At 38.5% G+C, this 18,652-nt stretch overlaps 2 protein-coding genes and 1 long non-coding RNA gene across 5 annotated transcripts; 2 read left to right on the forward strand and 1 right to left on the reverse strand.

The window, feature by feature from the left end:
• Positions 1-1,770: 1,770 nt before the first annotated feature.
• On the reverse strand, positions 1,771-12,361 carry LOC147756219 (uncharacterized). Its single transcript, XR_015325802.1, has 2 exons — positions 12,192-12,361; positions 1,771-4,998 (listed from the first exon to the last, which is right to left on the reverse strand). It is a non-coding gene; the product is annotated as an uncharacterized LOC147756219 (long non-coding RNA).
• Positions 4,445-6,526, forward strand: LOC111250504 (uncharacterized). The gene is made up of 4 exons (XM_022805874.2): positions 4,445-4,535; positions 4,868-5,050; positions 5,917-6,159; positions 6,370-6,526. Exons 2-4 carry the CDS (start codon positions 4,877-4,879, stop codon positions 6,412-6,414), a joined length of 462 nt encoding a protein of 153 aa, XP_022661609.1. The 5' UTR covers positions 4,445-4,535; positions 4,868-4,876; the 3' UTR covers positions 6,415-6,526.
• A 110-nt stretch (positions 12,362-12,471) lies between the features above and the next one.
• Positions 12,472-18,252, forward strand: LOC111250501 (glutaryl-CoA dehydrogenase, mitochondrial). 3 transcript variants are annotated; one of them, XM_022805868.2, is made up of 9 exons: positions 12,472-13,274; positions 14,466-14,609; positions 14,931-15,054; positions 15,197-15,369; positions 15,771-15,923; positions 16,393-16,523; positions 16,734-16,963; positions 17,280-17,440; positions 18,037-18,252. In XM_022805868.2, exons 1-9 carry the CDS (start codon positions 13,205-13,207, stop codon positions 18,105-18,107), a joined length of 1,257 nt encoding a protein of 418 aa, XP_022661603.1. In that variant the 5' UTR covers positions 12,472-13,204; the 3' UTR covers positions 18,108-18,252. The 3 variants fall into 3 exon arrangements, with proteins under 3 accessions (XP_022661603.1, XP_086842294.1, XP_022661604.1); XM_086986168.1 differs by having other exon boundaries at positions 12,472-12,866; XM_022805869.2 differs by lacking the exon at positions 12,472-13,274 and having other exon boundaries at positions 14,473-14,613.
• Positions 18,253-18,652: the final 400 nt, after the last annotated feature.

Here is an 18,652-nt window from a genome sequence, read left to right on the forward strand (position 1 = left end):
TCGATTCAGCCGTCCGTCTGACGATTTGACTACGACTAACCCATTGGAAGCTAATTGAACACAGCGAGCGCGGTATGCTAACGGTGATGCGTGAGTTGTAGATTGAACCGCAGTCCTCTAAATCACTTCGTGCATGGCCAGAGATCCATTGCACTGTGATTTAAAATTCTACTCTAAAATTTGATTCTCAAAGAGCATTACGGCTTGCTTAAGCCATATTACCGACGAAGAACGGTCAAGGACACCGCATCCATTACGCTGAATAGTGTTAAAAGTTCCAATTCGATAACAGCGACCACGATTTCCACCACTCAAATTGACTGAGTTAAGCATAACTAGCTCAAGAGAGACCCAGCCAACGTACCTATTCAGTAATAGGATTATCTTCACTGACTAATAGGTGTAATCAATCAGACTATTTGTCAAAATTTCAAAGCATTATTTCAGAGATGTTATCTACACTTAGCCTCAAAGCACGACTCGACAGATCACTCGTATTCTGTATTGTAAAAGCGATATTGATTTGGCACATTTACGTGCCCCAGTTGAAACAGCCTCTATAAGCCGTCTATCGAGAGGCAAGAGCCAATCTCCGCCGATCGGACTTACCTACTACTGGATTAAAGGACCCCACCGATACTTGGACTTCTCACCAGATGGAACATCTATGGACCGGTTCAAGTGATGCAAGAAGTTACAAGAAGGCAAATAATAACCACGAAATCCTTCAGCGTCATCCTATAAGCTACCTATAAACTTTGACAGTCTTCGAAAAGTTTATTTGTTTTAATTGTACTTCGATAATAAAAAATGACACTATTCAAATTAGAAGATTGAAGTTACTCTAGGCCGAACAATATAAGCATAGACAAAAGCCAATGCGTGATACGTGGACCTTCATGAACGATACTAGCTTTTCCCGAAACGCAAACCAGCTATTCGATATAACGACGCCCTGAGCACGGCGCTTTTAGCTTTTTCTGTATTGGTCGACGTTAAACAAGACGGGCTCTCACATCGCGGTGTAGCAAGAACGCTATTGCCCTAGGCTAATTTACTTTGCACCCCGAAATGGAGCTCGAAATTACCTCTATATATATATATAAAATAGAGAAAGAGAGAGAGAGCGCTGGTGTGAATTTGCGTGTGAATACATGGACAGTCTGAATCTTCAAGCAGACGTAATTCAAGCAGGCTAAGAAACGGTGTATATTTGTTTAAAATGATTAAGATTCTTTTCATTGATTGGAGCGTCTGCTATGCGAAGCAGTTGTCATAGTACATGTAGTCTGTATTCAAACGTGGCATTGTAACCTCTATTTTGAACACTGCCTTGGAATATGTATGCATATTTCGGATGCTAACTATATTACTCGTCCTTTTATTTTGTTCACCTAGCACAGATTACTCCGTCCATAAGCAAGCCAGTTTTCAATGCTGACAACTCTCACTGGCGATAAACAGTAACATACTGCTCACTCAGAGACTAATGTAATAAAATTACACCACATATCCGGATCAACTATGGTAGCCGTATAGTGGGGTAGGCCTCCTAGGGAAGTTATGTCTGAAATAACACTATCGGAAACGATGAATGCAACGATATTAAAACTCTCCCCGCCGTCTTTTGACGATTGCAATGCTATAATGGCGGTCATTTGGTGCCTTTTCACACGTTACTCACATGATAGAATCGCAATCTTCTTGTCCGTTGCTTTGTGGCCACCCAACCCAGACCATACACATACACAAAAAAAACAGCATCGAACATTGTTCTATATACATGTATGTATTTATAGTTTATTGTGCATTTATACAACCAAAAAACAACGACAAGGAGAACAACAATAACAAGAAAAAGAAGAACGCGACGTGGTTTTTCGCGACAACCGTCCTTTTCTCCGCAGCTTTGTCTACTTCTATACACTTATTGTCTATTCTATACAGGCACATGCGTCTTGTGGCCGAATTCAAACGATTGGTTAGTGGCTTTACCTTTAGAAGCTGTGGTGCACAAGCTATGAACATATTTATTTAGTAATTTACCTGATATCAATTAATAACACAAACAAATAATAACACTTGACGTACAGCTGAAAAATCTTATACTGCATACAAGATTGTTTTTTTTTTTTGTAATTTTTCATCAACAATATTACCTATATAGTAGAGTACAATGCTCGCTATACAAACAATCAAACGATAATTAGTATCCATCTGAATAAACATGTTTTAAACATACAAATATGACAACTAGTATTGACATTTGACAAAACTACTTACTCGACAAGGATACGAAAATAAGTACTCGAAGAAAAAATAATTGTAAAAAAGGTAAAAGGGAAAACACCGAATATGGAGCTCGAATGAAGTGATTACGATGGGGCCATATGGCCAAATGACAGCTTGCCATAGATCCGCCAATCCTAGAGAAGGGTACTCCTTCGTGCCGGCATAGCATGTCTTGTGCAAATGGTGATCTCGTGAGTATGCATTAGAAATGATAACTGACCACGGACCATCATATTTTAACTGTCTCATTTTAAGCCCAACAAGATTCTGAACTATGGCCAGGTGGCGCCCTCCGCGGACGTCAGCGGAAACTTGTCTGTATCGCGCATGAACTATATTTATAGACGCTGCGGCCATGAGAATCTAAAAAATATTATTGAAGACCTGTCTGAAGAATCCTTTGAAAGAAATTCATAAAGCAGAATGAAAAGAAGTCTTACATCGTAATGTGTATATGTCATACGTTTACGTGATTCAACAGAAAAAAATACAAATCAAAAAAAATAACTCACTTGGATCTGAACATTAAATCGAATGCAATGGTTTATAACATAGCTTGTAACCTGTGGAACATCGAATACACGTAATTTGATTTCAAATCAACCGCCAAAACTGGGTGCCACACTAAAACACTTGCATATAGCGCCAATTTCATTTTGAAGATTTGTGCTGATCATGAGCATTAGTTACACACCTATATCCTGCACCAGACTGATGCTTCCTTCACACATAGTGCGCCTCAAGTAATCGACAGAAGCTGAACCAGACAATTGAAAAGAAACTTATTTCGAACTCCTGCATCTGTACTCGAACCGGAAATCAAAACACGCATTAATTAACCAACATCTAGTCGTCTATTTCTATAAAAAGTTGTCGTGTTGACGATGCGATATGAAGTGGAAATTTCCATATTACACTTAACGAAAAGTAACAGCACATGACAAGATAATCATAATAGATATGAGCTATTAAATATAGCCGATGAAAGATGAATAAACACATTTCAATTTGACAAAAGAGCGGTTATAACCATGTGTGTGCACATGATCCTTTCGGGGCGGAATCATCATTCCAAACCTGGGAGAAATGTTTTAATTAACACAACTGTTTTTATCGTTTAAATTAACTAATACTCAATCTTACCAATTCCTGGGATTTCACCAATACATTATATTGAGGATTTAGTGAACACTGTTTATTATGCTAACGGTAACAAGCGAATTCCTAGAACGCCGGATTTTTATTGACAGCGTAACTATGGAACGGTACAGCTGTTTGTTGCCGTTGTTTACAAAATCACAACGCTTCGGACGTCGCCTTCATGCACCATCGTTGTCAGGACCAAGCTGTCTTCGACAATCCCTCAATCGACTACCGAGCCCAAAACCTATATCTCATGTCCAAATCGTTTTCGTCGAGAAAAAAAGCTCAAAGTTGATTCTTTTGGTGTTACGTTGTGGTAGTTGCCACATGAACGGGGCCACTTCATAGGGTCATAAGAATAACCGCACAAACTTGTTGCGATAAGAATTATACGATTATTATAAGAATGGTGATGACAGTTATTATGGACATCGGTACATATATGGTTTGACAAATTGCAAACTGGCATTTTAGCCACTAAAAACGCGTCTTTTTCGAATCAGTCACGGATAACTAGTAAAGACGCCTTTGAATAGGACACAATACCTACTTTCACGCAGAACATACGATATTATACGAACTGACAGCATTGCTTCAATGCCTAAGGTGAGCTTCATTATTCATGGACGATAGCGGGGTGGAGAAAGATATTTGACTGAGCTTCAGAACAGTAGAGCTTTATGGTGCGAACAAAAATGTCAGCATGAGAGTAGATTCGTGAGTACATCTATGACAAGCAACTATTGATTTCGTTTATCTGCAAATCAATTTTATAAGAACAATAAATGCATATTTATCTATATAGTGGTATACATTTCTCAACATTATCGCCGAGTCAATGAAGTCTTTCTCTACCTCTATTATATCTCTACTATATGATGCTCTCAGTTACGCTTCTTCTGTGCCCTTCAAGCTTTAGGTGTCCGATGCTATCGCTAAAAGCCTGAGAAGTCTCTGAGGCTAAATATTCTATATAAGCCCGAATGATCCACAAGAAGTGTTTGTTTTGCGAAAACGCAGCACGAATGTAGTGGTTAAATCCCTTAGGAACTGAAGGGCATACTATCATCGGAAGGTCATTCGGTTACATTAGCGTCTCGGTAACAAATTTTATCTTAATTGTGTCCCCAAATTGCACTGATACACAAGAAGTCCGTTAATACTCTATACAGAGTACCTACCTTATTTACGCTGACCGGTAAATTAAATAAGAGCAATAACTTTAATTAGCTAAGGAGAAACTACCCAAGTGTGCTGTAAACAGGTGAAGAGTTTTCTAGAAAAGACGTTTCCTTTATTGAGATATTGGGGACAAATAAAGTTAGCTTGATCTGCTACTAGCAAGCAAATAGCGGGAAACCAAATTTGCCTAAATGCATACAAACGCTCGTAGTAGAGAATTCAATGTCGATCCGCCACGTTCTGTCTTCAGCGAGTGACAATGGGCGATTTAAGGGGTTGTTCTGACCGGGGCCTGCATATACTTGCCGGAGCTCTTGAACGACTTTGCACAGGAAAGCTTCAACTGACACCTCGTGAGACGCTCGAGCCGGTGGAGAACCTCTACAAAATGCAAGAACCCGTTAGTGGCAAGATGGCAGAAAAGGGCTATGCGGTACGAGTTTTTAGTAAGAAAACTGTGCGCGTTTTAATCTTGTATCAATAAGATTCTTCACAGTTAGGCGTGATGTTGGTCTTTTAGTATGGTGGCGACGTTGAAAGTCGATGTCGCGCTACGTGTATTGTTTATCAAATCAGTATGTAACCAAATGGTCAATGGTTCGGGGAAAATGCGTCCGTCCAATCAGTCGCACTTAAAAATCATGTAGGCCCGAACGATGGCCAGAAGTTGACGTAGTTATCAATAAAGGACAACCAGAGAGGAGTAACATCGATTACTTTCGAGTCGAAATGGCTTGGATCCGGATAATGGGACTCCAGTGTCCTATACAGGAACCGTGTGATACTTGTGGCATAAATTAAATCGGGGTGGGTAACGGCGTCTGCGGACTGTGAGAACAAACGCAAGTACGTGAATCGAATGAATCAGTGTCATTTTATGCCGATTACATTAGAAACACTAGGTCACGTTGGTGAGGGATCTAACTAGAAAACGAGGTGAGTAGAACGTAGCTGCGTCATCAATAGTGTTGAAAAGTAACGCCGCCTTTACAGTCGCGCCAATGGGTTTCGGGTTCGAGGAGCGCGGTGTCTATCGTCGCTATGCTATGAATTACTACATACTCGACGTTAGATACAGCAGGTTCTGCTTTCAGTATTAAGCGTCTGTCTTCTGTTTGCTGTTAACTGAAGGCACTGCAAAAAAACCGCTGTCCCGAACGTGAATGAGGCTGGGTTTTACCCACAAGAAACCGAATAAGAGATGAGTAATTGCAAACCCGTTGCCTGCTTTGAAAAAGTGTTCAAATTGAATAATGAATTTATAGCACGCAATATAATGTTCATAATTTTGTTGCACAGATGCCATGCAAAGCAAAAGTTATTACCAACTATCAAAAGTGGTTTGCTTCCGAAGGACGATTCCGATTGGAACTTGACCCGGACGATCGCAAAAGTACCAATTTAGGAAACGGTAATCTAAACAGAGCGCTGGATAATGTTAAAGAGGAGCTGAGAAGACGACATCAGGATAAATCAACTACGCGTAAAGGCCGACAGGTAAACAGCAATATCAGATCAGACGTACTTCGGATCGTCAAGGAGGTTAGTACGAGCCCGAACTGTCTTTGTGTTAATGGAGGTTTTATGACTATGAACTGTTGCTGTATCGGCGAAATGAATACATATACATCACTAGATTAAGAAATTAACTTAGCTATTGTAGGACGCTCAAAAACGCCTATATTATATTATTGCTGTTATTTTATTGTATGGTACAATATTATCGTAAAACTAGTGTTCGTAATATTTCAGAGTTTGCGGCGGAATTTCCGTAAGTCTGTAATGATCGTCTCCTAATTTCGAAATCGGGTAACGCCTCTATAAATGAAAACCGGACAGAAATTACACTTTATCATAACGGGACTAAACATCTATTGAAAGACGGAAATCGCTCTCCGAATTATAGGAATTCGGTCGGCTACCATTTGCGGCCTCAAAAACGAGTTGGGCCGACTGATCCTTTAACGTGTGGTCGAAACATCACAGACGCAGTTAAAAATGCTCTATCCACCCAGATTAAGACAAGTCAACTTCTATGCGTGGTCAGACCGATATCCATAACCTCGCGGTTGGTAACCTGGTCATATTATAATGAGTTGTGCTAGAATGCGTATCTGAGAGTTTGTCTGCCTTACTGGCACACGTAGTCAGTATTTCGAATTTTGTTCAGGCGGCTTCAGTAGTCAGTCCGAAGAGTGACAGTTCATAAGGCTCTCAATTAATCGACCTCTGCCAATACTGTTCAAACGCTTTTCAATCATACATATAACAATATAGTATTGCTAGATCAGAATGAGTATAGGAATATTTCAGGTTGCATGTATTTATTTCTCTATAACTCGAGTAGACGAGATTCCGCAAATCGACTAGACGGCTCGGTTGAATTTTTTTTCTTATCTACACTAATTAAGCTTTTGCGGGTTTCGTAATGGTAACGATTCCGCTTAGCACGCTGACAAACCCTTAGCCATCGTAAGTCATAACCGAGAGCGCTTCGTCGAAGCTATCGTGTGCTGAAGTGAAGTCCATTTCAACAAATGGAACAATCATAGGCTTGTCGAAGCTATCGTATGCTGAAGTGAGGTTCATTTCAACATGTGGAACAATCATAGGCTTGTCGAACTACATCAGCAAACAAGCTCAAGTCCAATAACACAGAACTTCTAACCTCACACAAAGCTAGGGCAGTGTTAATAATTACGCTTTTCTATGGAAAAAGCGTCGTTAAAATCGATGTTTGTGCACCCGTGCAAAAAGGTGTATCAAATGTTAAAAAACATAATAATAGATACATATTAACATAATAATAATAAATTCCATAGTATACAGCTGTGGAAAATACATTTCCAGAATGCTACTGGTTGCGTAACCAGAGAAAATACATATGATATAGACACCATAAAGGCTAGATCAGCCTTTCCCAGCTGTTCCTCGAGTTCTCATGTTCCTTTCGCAGAAATAAAGGTAGTACGAAAATTATAGAGGTTGTTATGCTTAAATTACTAATGGACCTGGATTGCGTTTGAAATTTTGTTATCGTAGTTTTTGCAGTAGCAGCATTTATTGGAATGGGTATCTGAGAAAAGCCATTTTTTTTATGGGAAGCCCTATTTCGTTTATATATTTGATATTTTCGTTTAGCAACTTCGTTGTTTGCGTTCTATGTTCTATGTTCTAACTATGTTCTGAACTTTTCGGACGATAGTGTCAGATAACACCGTAGCTATGAAACCTGCTTTGCATAATGCATTCGACCTCAACCTCTATAAAGGAAAAGTTTGTTATTTTCCGAATACTTATGTGACACAATTGAAAGCACCAAAAGGAATCAGTAAAAATAGCTCACGAAACATATGGGCCTTTTTTCTCTCCTAGAAAACTTCTCCCTATCTTGCTTTCTTCTTAGCGAATATATGGATTGCTTGACTTTTTTTGGTATGTGTCGCTCTGCCCACTAAGCAGCATTTTTTAGTACAGCGAAGCGGTTTAAAAATTCTTGCCCTTTTATTTAACAGCGTGCGAAAGCAGCGTTCCCGACAGATCAAAACAGAGAAACAACGTCAAGAAAAAAGTTAAGCCATCACAAAAGTAAGTTAATTATGACACCAAAGCCTTTAGGTCTAGAGCAACAGTTGGAATGCCGTTAACCTTATTATTATTATTATTTTATTATATTAACCTTAAACTAACGATTTAATCTGCAGATTCCTAAATTCTAATACGTCTGCTCTTTTCCAGGCTTAGCAGAAGTCGCCACATTTCGAAATAAATCTGATTTAGCCTGCAGCGGCGTACATAGCCAACCATATGATGGTTGCTAAAAAATGAAAGTTAGAGTCCTATAGATTTTGAAATGCAATCATCGATACGGCATGCGTGTCAACATGGTCTCTGTGATGTCTTCTGTAGCTCTATTCTACATCTGTACAACAGAATTGTAGTTGATTCTCCATTGCTTCCAGGGTTGAACGAGCCGACATGGTACGCTATTTTATGTCCTATGTCCCGTACAAAAACCATTAGACATTACAGTAAGCGGTATATTCCCGGCCTGTTCAAAGAAGTGTATCTATTGCTGTTCGACTCCATATCTAAACCATCATGGGTTCAATACAGACAGCTATAGAGTAAACCCGATTTTTGCCTATAATAAGAAATATTCGTTTATTTAACCCATCGTAACAAAGCGCGTGGCGAAGTCAGGGTTATTGGCAGCGTAAAAATTGTAACAGCTATTGTTTATCATCAAACAGCTCATAATGAATTAACTCATTAAATTCGTCCCTGGGCCTAGGGCGGCTCGCCTGGGGCGGCTCAGAACGCTTTAAACTGCGTATAGAAAAACAAAGCATTAGGTTTCGATATTACTAAGTATGGCCACCACCTTATTGTCATCCCTGATCTTTGTTGACTTTAAAAACATGTCCCAACTTTGAAACATCACGAAGACAATATAAACAACATATAACAAATGAAAACCTATTTAAATAGTCAAATTATAGGGAAACTAAAAAAAAAAAAGGTTTAGAATCACCAATTTGACCCACCCAATTAAACACATTGTTAGTCTGCTTTCCTTTCACCAGTTCGTCTGCTTGCCCACGCACGCCGCCTTTTCCCTGTTCTAGTACCGCCCACAGCTTGTCAATGACTATAGCCGATAAAATCAAGTTTATCAGCAGCAAGTGTATATTGTGTGGACGACTTACTGGTACCGCTATAAATACGACCTACTTGCTCTACAGCTGGTTTTTACGCAGCACTAGTGACGAAAATACGTAACAATCTTTAATACAGACCATAACAATGTGCAATATATTAGCTTTGCCACTTCTTGGCTGCGATAACTAAAAGAGTGATCCAAGTGTCCCTGAATCTCAATGCCAGCTTGACTATAGCTTGAAGCACAAAGAAGAATCTTATCCTTCTTAGCAAATCGATTCGCCCGATATGTCGGAGCTCTAATAGGGAATCTGCCCTCTCTCGTAGCAGAAGGCCGGTAGTGGTAAAATTCAGACCGACGTCATAAAAAACGCTAAATACGAGCCTTAAGGACATGACGTATTTGCTAGGGGTCAGGGAACAGAGCCCGATTGTCATGTGCGCCGGGCTACGTACCGCTTATCGGCAGTAGACCGGTAGTAGGCGGCTTTCTAACACTTTCGTTTTAAAAATTAGTAGAACGGATGTTTCTCTTGCGGGATGGCGCACGTACGTTGTTTTCAGTAATGGTGGCGAAATTCGTAGATTCTCTACGAGACTCGTTCCCATATTAATTTTATTTTAACTGACCTGACATTGAAACGAGCAAATCTGACCCTAGAGTTTGGTTCTGGTTTGGTTCTACTGCAATTTTCGCAGGAAGTACTTTTCGATATCGCCTTTCGCCGCATCAGCCAGTTTTGCAATCAATCAATCATTGATGGAACATTTTCAATTATAAACGTCTAGAGTTTTTTTGGCTGTGCGGTTGTTAAGGTCTCGTCTGGAACGGGACGATACAGCCTATTATGTTTATGCTGAACGAAAGTCTTATGGGGTCATTCAGTTCTAAGAGTTAGAAGGTGATCACGCACGCAGTCTCGTGGTGTAAACAATGGTGTAACGGAAGACATGTTTTGTCTCTATGTGCTTAAATCTATTTGATTAGTAAGGTTTTGATGAGTTTCACACAATCAACAGTTTCCGTACAGCAGAACGTGCACTTTAATATATAAGTGCACGTTCTGCATAATATATTACTTTATTATTATTATTATTATTATATATATATATATATATATATAATAATAATACGCTATGACGGTTATTATGTGTTTCAATAAATAATACAGCTCAAAAATACAATTCTTTGAACGTCTTTAAGAGCGAAATAAAAAATGCACCCTCACGCATATATGCATATCAAAGCAAGTATGGCCTTTAGGTGCCTCAAAGAAAGGGAGACAAAGGTGATGTCTTTTTCTATATAGTATTCCTAACCCATTTGAAGCGCAAAAAAAAACTACTGAAATAGCTAAATCTAGCAATTAACGAGATTAAATGAATCAGTGTAGTTACTGTTTTTTTTTCGGAGTATAATCTTTTAAGTTACAACATCCGAAAATTAGTTTTTCAGATTGAGAAACAGTATTATTTCGAAAGTAATACCAGCAGTAGTCACCTAGTTGATTTAGACTGACAACGGTGTTAAATACTCGAAATAAACTTAATGATTACTCTACTACTTTCGAGATCATCGATCGAGAGAGTTTGTCAAATACACATAGACAGTAGAAAGCTGTTTGTAATCATCACATCCCTAGAGCTTAACTGCATGAGGACGTCTGTATGCAGTCGGTCAGTTTAATGTTTAAGACAGTCAAAGCTACGTGAAATTGCTGCTATAACATTTGAGAAATAAGATTTGTTTATATACGTATATCAATATACAGTGCATCAGTAGTATGTATGGAATTGGGTAAGAAAAACGGAGTTGCAACCTAAGGCGTACTTTATGGTTAGAGCAATTTAAGCCAATTCTAATTATTTTATAATTAATAAATATTTTCCTAATTTGACGGCTAACGATAATTGGAAAAGCTATTTGCTAAATTTCGTTGTGAAGGGGAAGATCTCATAATAACGCTGTCATCTTTGTATGGGTTTTCTCGTCTTCATGTGGCCAAACGATTATGCATGCTTTGTGTTCTACTCTAGTCCAACGAATTCCTTTCATGGCACAAGTCAGGGTAACCTTTTATTAAGACATTACACTCGATTCATATTATGGAACGCCTTCATCGGCTGCACGCAAGCAACTGTTAGGTGCTATGCTTCACAATACAATAATACTTGATCGGTCCCAGAACTTGCACTCGCAAAACCAGAACCTTAGAATTGCTATCCATAACTCATATAAGGCCATCGGTAGATAAAAATAAAAATAAAGGATAACAAAACCCCAAGAAAAAACGACGTGTATAGCACTGCAAGGAATATGGGCAATTCGAAGGTCGGATGGGGCCGGGCTTCCAGTTCAACCTCGACTTGGTTTGGACCGACATTCTTGTTTTTTCGGGTCGCATTGGAACGAACATCATCGCTGGGGCTAGAGGCCGGGCTTTCATTTTTTTCACATCGTTTCTTTGGTTTTGCTTTGACGTCGTTCCGATTCTGACGGAAACGTGCTAACCAGTCCCAGAGTGTCGAACGGGGCGCTTTCATACTTCATGACAAATAATGTGAACTCCTCCGAGACGTTAAATAAACGCGTTTAACACGATTTGTTCGCGCCGTGGAAAGCCACACTGGGCCATTTGAGAGACTGCCGTAAAAACTACTTCGATACAGAGTATCATCACATCGTCGTCAATAAAAAAGACAATTGCGGGCTTATTTAAAATAAATAATCAACATTCTAATATTCGTCTCAGTAAAGCAACCCGCAAAGTTTTAACACTGATTGATGTGCATCAACTCTTCCCTATAGAGTTTTGTTGATCTGTGATTATCCTAGAAATAAAGCCAGGCTTTATTCAGTAACTATTAAACGCTTTTACGGTGCTAATAGCTGCAATCAGTAAGACACTTACTTGAAAAATTGCGCGACACGCTTTATAAACTTGGACAGAGAAAGTACAAAATACGCATTTTGTACATATCACGTAATTGGCCACTCACACATTTCTCTTTCTGTTGCGAAAAAATAACTAGCGGAATATCTCTAACGAAATGGGATTCTTTATTTAAATATTCGTTTAATTAGAGGTTATTTACTTGGAGCCGGACAATCGCCTCCTTTCAGAAATCGTCTGATGCGTTCATTCGAAACTTTCTCTTAAAAGAACGCTTTGCTTCGATCACTTGTTTTGCAGTGGCGGAAAAAACGATTTTATACAAATGCGGACTATTCTCTTCTTGAAAATACAGTTAACTGAACAGACCATCGCCAAAGTAACCTTATGAAATCGCTCGTTTTGTTTTTACGGAACAGCTGTTTACTTGCCTGAGCTGAGTTAGATGGAACACTGTTCGTCGCACATGAGCTTCTCGATTGAAGCAATTATGCTTTCTCCCATTCGAGTGTGTTCGATCTCTAAGTCTAAGTCGAGAACAAACTCATGTATTTTATCGGCTTTAACTAGTAGTTTGAAATATTAAAGGTTCTAAAATGTTGTGAGTTTTATCGACAGCAAACTTTAAAAAGAAACTCCATCTAAGTTAAGCAATTCGTCAAGCAAGGTCGTCACAGATATTCATTCACAACGGTACGTTACGGCCCAAGTCTAGACGAGATCATCGTAAAGATAGGACGGAGATAAAAGGCAGGATTCGAAAGAGGGTCCACTCGACCTTGGAACCTACGGAGATAGCATTATACAGTGCTAGGCGAGTTAGTGGTCAATGTTGTTATCAATTATTTTCGAACAATCCGAAAGTCATCGTCGGTTATTTTTCTACTACCTGTTAAACTGCTGTAAATATTGTATGCAAGCAATCAGTGGACAATAATCAGGTTCATCTTCACTGTATTTGAAAGCGTCGTATCGGTCTTCTACAAACACGTGGACTAAAGTGTTTCGAAGCATTGTTTTAAAGAGAAGCAATGAAGATGCTATCAAGCGTACGCAGAATCGCGATTTCATTAGGAAAGCGAGCTTTGTCAACGAGTTCAGGTGGGCACGCTTGTTTTCCCATATGCCCTTCCGTATGGACGGGAGATAAAGACCATAGTTTAACCCCGCTTCTACTGTAATAATGGTCTAACGTTCTCCGACTCGCTTGAAATCCTATCACAGGTTTTGCCATCGGTCGCAATGCATCCTTCGACAAGCTAGGTTTCAAGACATGCAAACCTGCATATGCTTCAGAAACTAAAAGATCTGTGTACAATTTCAGCTCAACCTTTGTGTATTCTAAAAAAAAAAAAGTTCCAAGCGGAAAATGTATCTCTTGACGCCGTTCATAATAATCTCGTAAGAAACAGCTAGTTCTTGCGATTGACAAATGCCACAAACTATGCAGGGACAGATATATTAAACAGCTTTTTTTTTGCATTAGATGTTTGATTAATCTGTATATTACATCAGAGACCTCACACTCATTGAATTCAACTACATGTCATACACACATGTACTTTCTAAAACTTGTTGTTAAGCAACGCTTTTTTAACTCTGTTACTCATTATGAATTCTGTATACCTTGGCTAAAGCTTGTCATTTCATTTAGTCATTCAGACTAAATTCTGGTCGTATCTTTGCGCCAATCTATATTTTACTTGTTGGACTTCGTATACATTTCCAAATGTGTGTGTGTGTGATAAAATGTACTGCACAAACTCTTTACTCTAGCTCCTACATGAAAAGCGCACTTTTTGTAAGTGCCTGCCACATCTGAGTCAATAGACTGGCAGCTACAGTTCTATGCAAACAGCGTGTATCAATGTTTCTATGCGCGCAACTCTACGCCAAGGAAGGCCTATTTGAAAGGCATCACCATTTGACTACTGTCTTTCTTGATCCATATTTTCTTGCAGTAGTTCACCTCTACTTGGATTTAAGCGGGATGTTAGTTACTGGTGTATACAGAGGAGAATGTATGAAGTCTAGGGACCCATCCATGAAGTAGACAGAGTAGAGTAACTCTTCGCTCACCACCAATAATTGCCTCGACGCTTTTGTCGGTGTTTCCTTTTTACATTTTTGCCCGTCTGCTAATAATATAAACAATAAAATAGCTCTAAGTTTGCATTCCCATATACCAAAAAACTAAATGTTAGCAAAAAAAAAAGCCAAAGGATATTTCGAATATATTTTCCTCTGTAAATATGTAATAAATATATTAATATTTTCATGTTGTCTCTATAGTGTCGCGGAATAAATTCGACTATCGGGATCCATTTTTACTGGATGATCAGCTATCAGATGAGGAGAAAATGATCCGAGATAATTTCCGGAATTATTGCAAAGAAAAGCTTTTTCCACGAATTCTGCAGGCCAATCGACATGAAAGTAGGTAATTATGCTGATGGTGAACGCCGAATATACATATGTATATATATACATTCTAAAAAGAAATTTATTTGAAAGCTTGTAAGTACCGTAATCTAAATGTCTATGAATGAGTGATAAATTGTGAGCTTAAGTCGCAGAAAAGGATCCAGCTGTACAAAAATTTACTTTCTATTCTATATCTTTAGCAGTTTTTTTTTCCAGCACTAGTTTTTGCTCCATTAATTTGTTCACTATATTTGGCAGGCTGCAATACTTGTCTAATTCTACCGGGTTTACTCTATAAAACTAAATTTCAGTTTGATTCATAACATTGTTTAGAGTTTGAGCGGGAGATTATGAACGAACTTGGTGAACTTGGTGTCCTAGGATCAACGATTCAAGGCTACGGATGTGCAGGAACAAACTATGTAACATATGGCCTTCTTGCCAGAGAGATTGAAAGGTAGGTCACTGGACTTCAACGAAACATTTAGCAAAGGCCATCCTCATTTCAGTTGATACGCGTTAAAAAATATAGGTTTACACAGGCATAATAATTATAGTCTTATTGATTTTACACCAGTTGTTTTTATACTTCTGTCTAGGGTGGACAGCAGCTATCGATCAGCCATGAGTGTCCAGTCTTCGCTGGTCATGTACCCTATTTCTGTTTTCGGCTCAGATGAGCAGAAACAAAAGTATCTCCCAAAACTAGCAAAAGGCGAACTCGTTGGATGCTTTGGTCTCACTGAACCCAACTACGGATCTAATCCAGGAGGTTAGTAAGTCAATTCTGGTTTACTACTAGATACATATAGAAGAATCTGAATTCTGCGCTTACTTTTCTACCCAGCATCATCACAGAAATTAATTGCCAAATAATAACACCTGTCGGTATCTTCCTATAATCAACTTGTTATAATATATAAGAATACAATAAAGACTTTGTTCAGAGTAATTAGCTCAATCTGTTGGTAGTTGCATGGTTTTCAAGGCCATATGTTTATTCATAAAAACGTATGTCTAACAAAAACCCTTACTTCTGTACGTAGATTTATAGCTGCGACCGCGTGCATGTATCCGTGTTGCGTCATTTCAAGTATTAGATGGGCATGTAGGAACTGGTACCATAGCAGTCAATTTCTCTTTGTCAGGCAATGTAACATTATTTCTTTGAAGGTATGGGTACAAAAGCTACTTACAATTCTTCAACGAAGACATATAAAATATGCGGTTCGAAAACGTGGATTACGAATGCGCCTGTCGCTGATGTGTTCGTCATTTGGGCAAAAGATGACTCCGGAGAAATTCGTGGCTTCGTTCTTGAAAAAGGTAAAATCATTTAATATATATATGGTATTACACAATATGAAGACGAATAAGCTTCATCAAAAAATAAATATTTGACGCTATTTCCTCTTAATTGCTTTAGGTGATTCGACACAATTAGCTATGAAAAGCCACAGATCGTCACTAATAAACTGGAACAAACGATAGAATATTTCCAATAGGGAATTTGATTTATTGATGCCTTCGTAATGCCTGAGCTTTTACGCTGTATGCATCGTATCGGATAACCAAAATAGAAATGAAGTTGTTTATTTGATTACACTCTACTCTGGGATTACACCAATGTCAATGAGAGCTGTGATCACACAGCAAAAACTGTTTCTAAGTAGTAATGTTGCCCATATGAATTCACTGTCAGAGAGAAACAACTATATTACGTGTTAACGAAAAGACCATAAACATCTGGACATCTAACTCTAACAATTGCCAATTCTTGTTTGGTAATGTTCAGGTATAAAGGGACTTAGCACGTCGAAAATTGAGGGAAAATTTTCGCTTCGAGCCAGTGCGACCGGAATGATAATGCTAGACGATGTTGAGATCCCCGAGACAGCGCTTCTACCAAAAAGCCAAGGTCTTAAGGTCAGGGTGTCATCTTTAAATCATTTAAAGTAAAGGGTGTCATCTAAAGTATCTTTAAAGCCTTTTCTGGTATTTTCAAGCGTAATTCTAGCCTTTCTTCTAGAAACTGTGTGCCTCAGTACCTCATATATGCATGTCTAGAAATATATCTAGTTGCGTATTTTAATAGTGAACATTTGACAATTCTTTTCTATTTTTGCGACATCTTAGTCTCCATTCATGTGCTTAAATAATGCTCGTTACGGTATCGCCTGGGGCGCGTTAGGCGCTGCTGAATTCTGTATGGAACAGGCTCGTCAGTACACGCTTGAGCGCATACAATTCAAGGATCCACTTGCGAAAAACCAGCTCATTCAGAAGAAGCTGGCAGACATGTTAACCGAAATTAGTATTGGCTACCAGGCCTGCTTACGGGTCGGGCGCCTGTTCGACGACAAAAAGTAAGTCATGCAGTGAAATTTTATCAGAATTAGCCTGAACAAAAAAGCCCTCAACAGATGCGGATAACTATTATGCCTAAACGGTGTGAAGATTTGAATGACTTTTCGCTGACATGTGATTTATATGTATACTTGAATATTGTCAGTGTATCATACACGAATGATTCCACATATTTTCAAATGTATACATCATTGGTACACTTGCGACCAAGGTTTCTTCGCTGATGCATCAATACAGCAGGCGTAAAAATTAGTCATTCATAAAAATTCATTCAATGTGCCGATTTCTCGTTATGATTATGTTTGACCGGTTCAGAATTAACCCGGAAATGATCTCAATCATCAAGCGCAACTCCTGCGGAAAGGCATTAGACGTTGCTCGTCAGGCTCGCGATATGCTTGGAGGTAACGGAATCTCTGACGAGTACCACATTATTCGACATGTTATGAACCTTGAAGCCGTCAATACCTACGAAGGTAAGTTGGAAGTATCATCGTTTGCAAGGTGAACAGCCATCGCCCAATTATTAGCTGCTTCTGTATAGTTGAATGACGGGCGTCGGTAAATGCAACAGGCACTAATTGTCACAATGCGCTTTCAGTATAATTTGCTGCTGATCTCATTTTTCTGTAACTAAGACAGTTTTATTTTTTCGTTCAGTAAATGATTAATACAATAAGAGTTTTTAACGACAGTATATGCAAACTATGGTATTCCGTCTCATTAACCTATTTTACAGGTTGTTGGAATGCTTTTTCCTTTGTTTAATTAATATTGCTATATCTCGTTAGTTATTGAGAAGCTCATTCCTTAGCTTTTATTATTGATCTATTTTGCTAGTAGTTGAATAGTTTGCTATCATTAATATTAAGGAGCCTTTATGCAGCTTCAGTAGGTTTATTTTATACGGCTCATACATACCTTAACATATACCATATACAAATACCGTAACATGTTTCATTTGTCTAGGTATCAAAAAGGTTTATAAAAATAACGATTACAAATATAAGAACACAATTTATTAGGTTAGAACAAATAGGTCAACAGGGCGTTTCACATGATTCTGTTTCAGGAACGCACGACGTCCATGCGTTGATAATTGGCAAAGCTATGACCGGCTTGCAAGCCTTCACCTCGGACTAGAAGATGGTTGATATTTGATAGACGTATTTGCAAAAAAACATTACTGAAACGAACAATAACGACATAACATTTCTACAAATTTTATATTTGGAGGTGATGGGACTGCACCTTCTTGGAATGGCGAAAAATAAACAGTTATTTGTAACTTCTCGTGTCCACTTTTTTAACAAACGCATAATGCGTTGGGTGGCTTGTCATATTTTCCTAGGCGACCTTATAGGAAATAGGATTAGTAATGCGTATAAGAATTTTTTGAGTAACGCTCGAGAAGCCACTTCGCTATTGTCTGTGGTTCTCGGACATACGTTCATTTAATTAAACTAATACATTCTTTATATTTTCAGAATGAGTTGATGTATCTGAAGATGTAAGAATTTTTTCTCCTCATATTTAACATGCCACAGGTCTCTACAACGACGAATAGTATAATATTTTTAGATACTCATATTTCCTTTATTAAGTTTTAATGAGAAGGACAAATTAGTATTGTCAAGGTATTTCTTCTTGTATTGAATACATGTCTGTAGAGTATATAAGTGACATGA

Source organism: Varroa destructor, unplaced genomic scaffold (genome assembly GCF_002443255.2).
Source record: "Varroa destructor unplaced genomic scaffold, Vdes_3.0 BEIS01000004.1, whole genome shotgun sequence".
NCBI classification, from domain to species: domain Eukaryota; kingdom Metazoa; phylum Arthropoda; class Arachnida; order Mesostigmata; family Varroidae; genus Varroa; species Varroa destructor.

Excerpts from the sequence above, each read along its gene's own strand:
- LOC111250501 (XM_022805868.2), top strand. The coding sequence starts at position 13,205 with ATGAAGATGCTATCAAGCGTACGCAGAATCGCGATTTCATTAGGAAAG. Across the intron at positions 13,275-14,465 it reads AGCTTTGTCAACGAGTTCAG|TGTCGCGGAATAAATTCGAC; the intron begins GTGGGCACGCTT and ends TTGTCTCTATAG. Across the intron at positions 15,055-15,196 it reads CTTGCCAGAGAGATTGAAAG|GGTGGACAGCAGCTATCGAT; the intron begins GTAGGTCACTGG and ends ACTTCTGTCTAG.
- LOC111250504 (XM_022805874.2), top strand. The coding sequence starts at position 4,877 with ATGGGCGATTTAAGGGGTTGTTCTGACCGGGGCCTGCATATACTTGCC. Across the intron at positions 5,051-5,916 it reads TGGCAGAAAAGGGCTATGCG|ATGCCATGCAAAGCAAAAGT; the intron begins GTACGAGTTTTT and ends TTTGTTGCACAG. Across the intron at positions 6,160-6,369 it reads TACTTCGGATCGTCAAGGAG|AGTTTGCGGCGGAATTTCCG; the intron begins GTTAGTACGAGC and ends GTAATATTTCAG.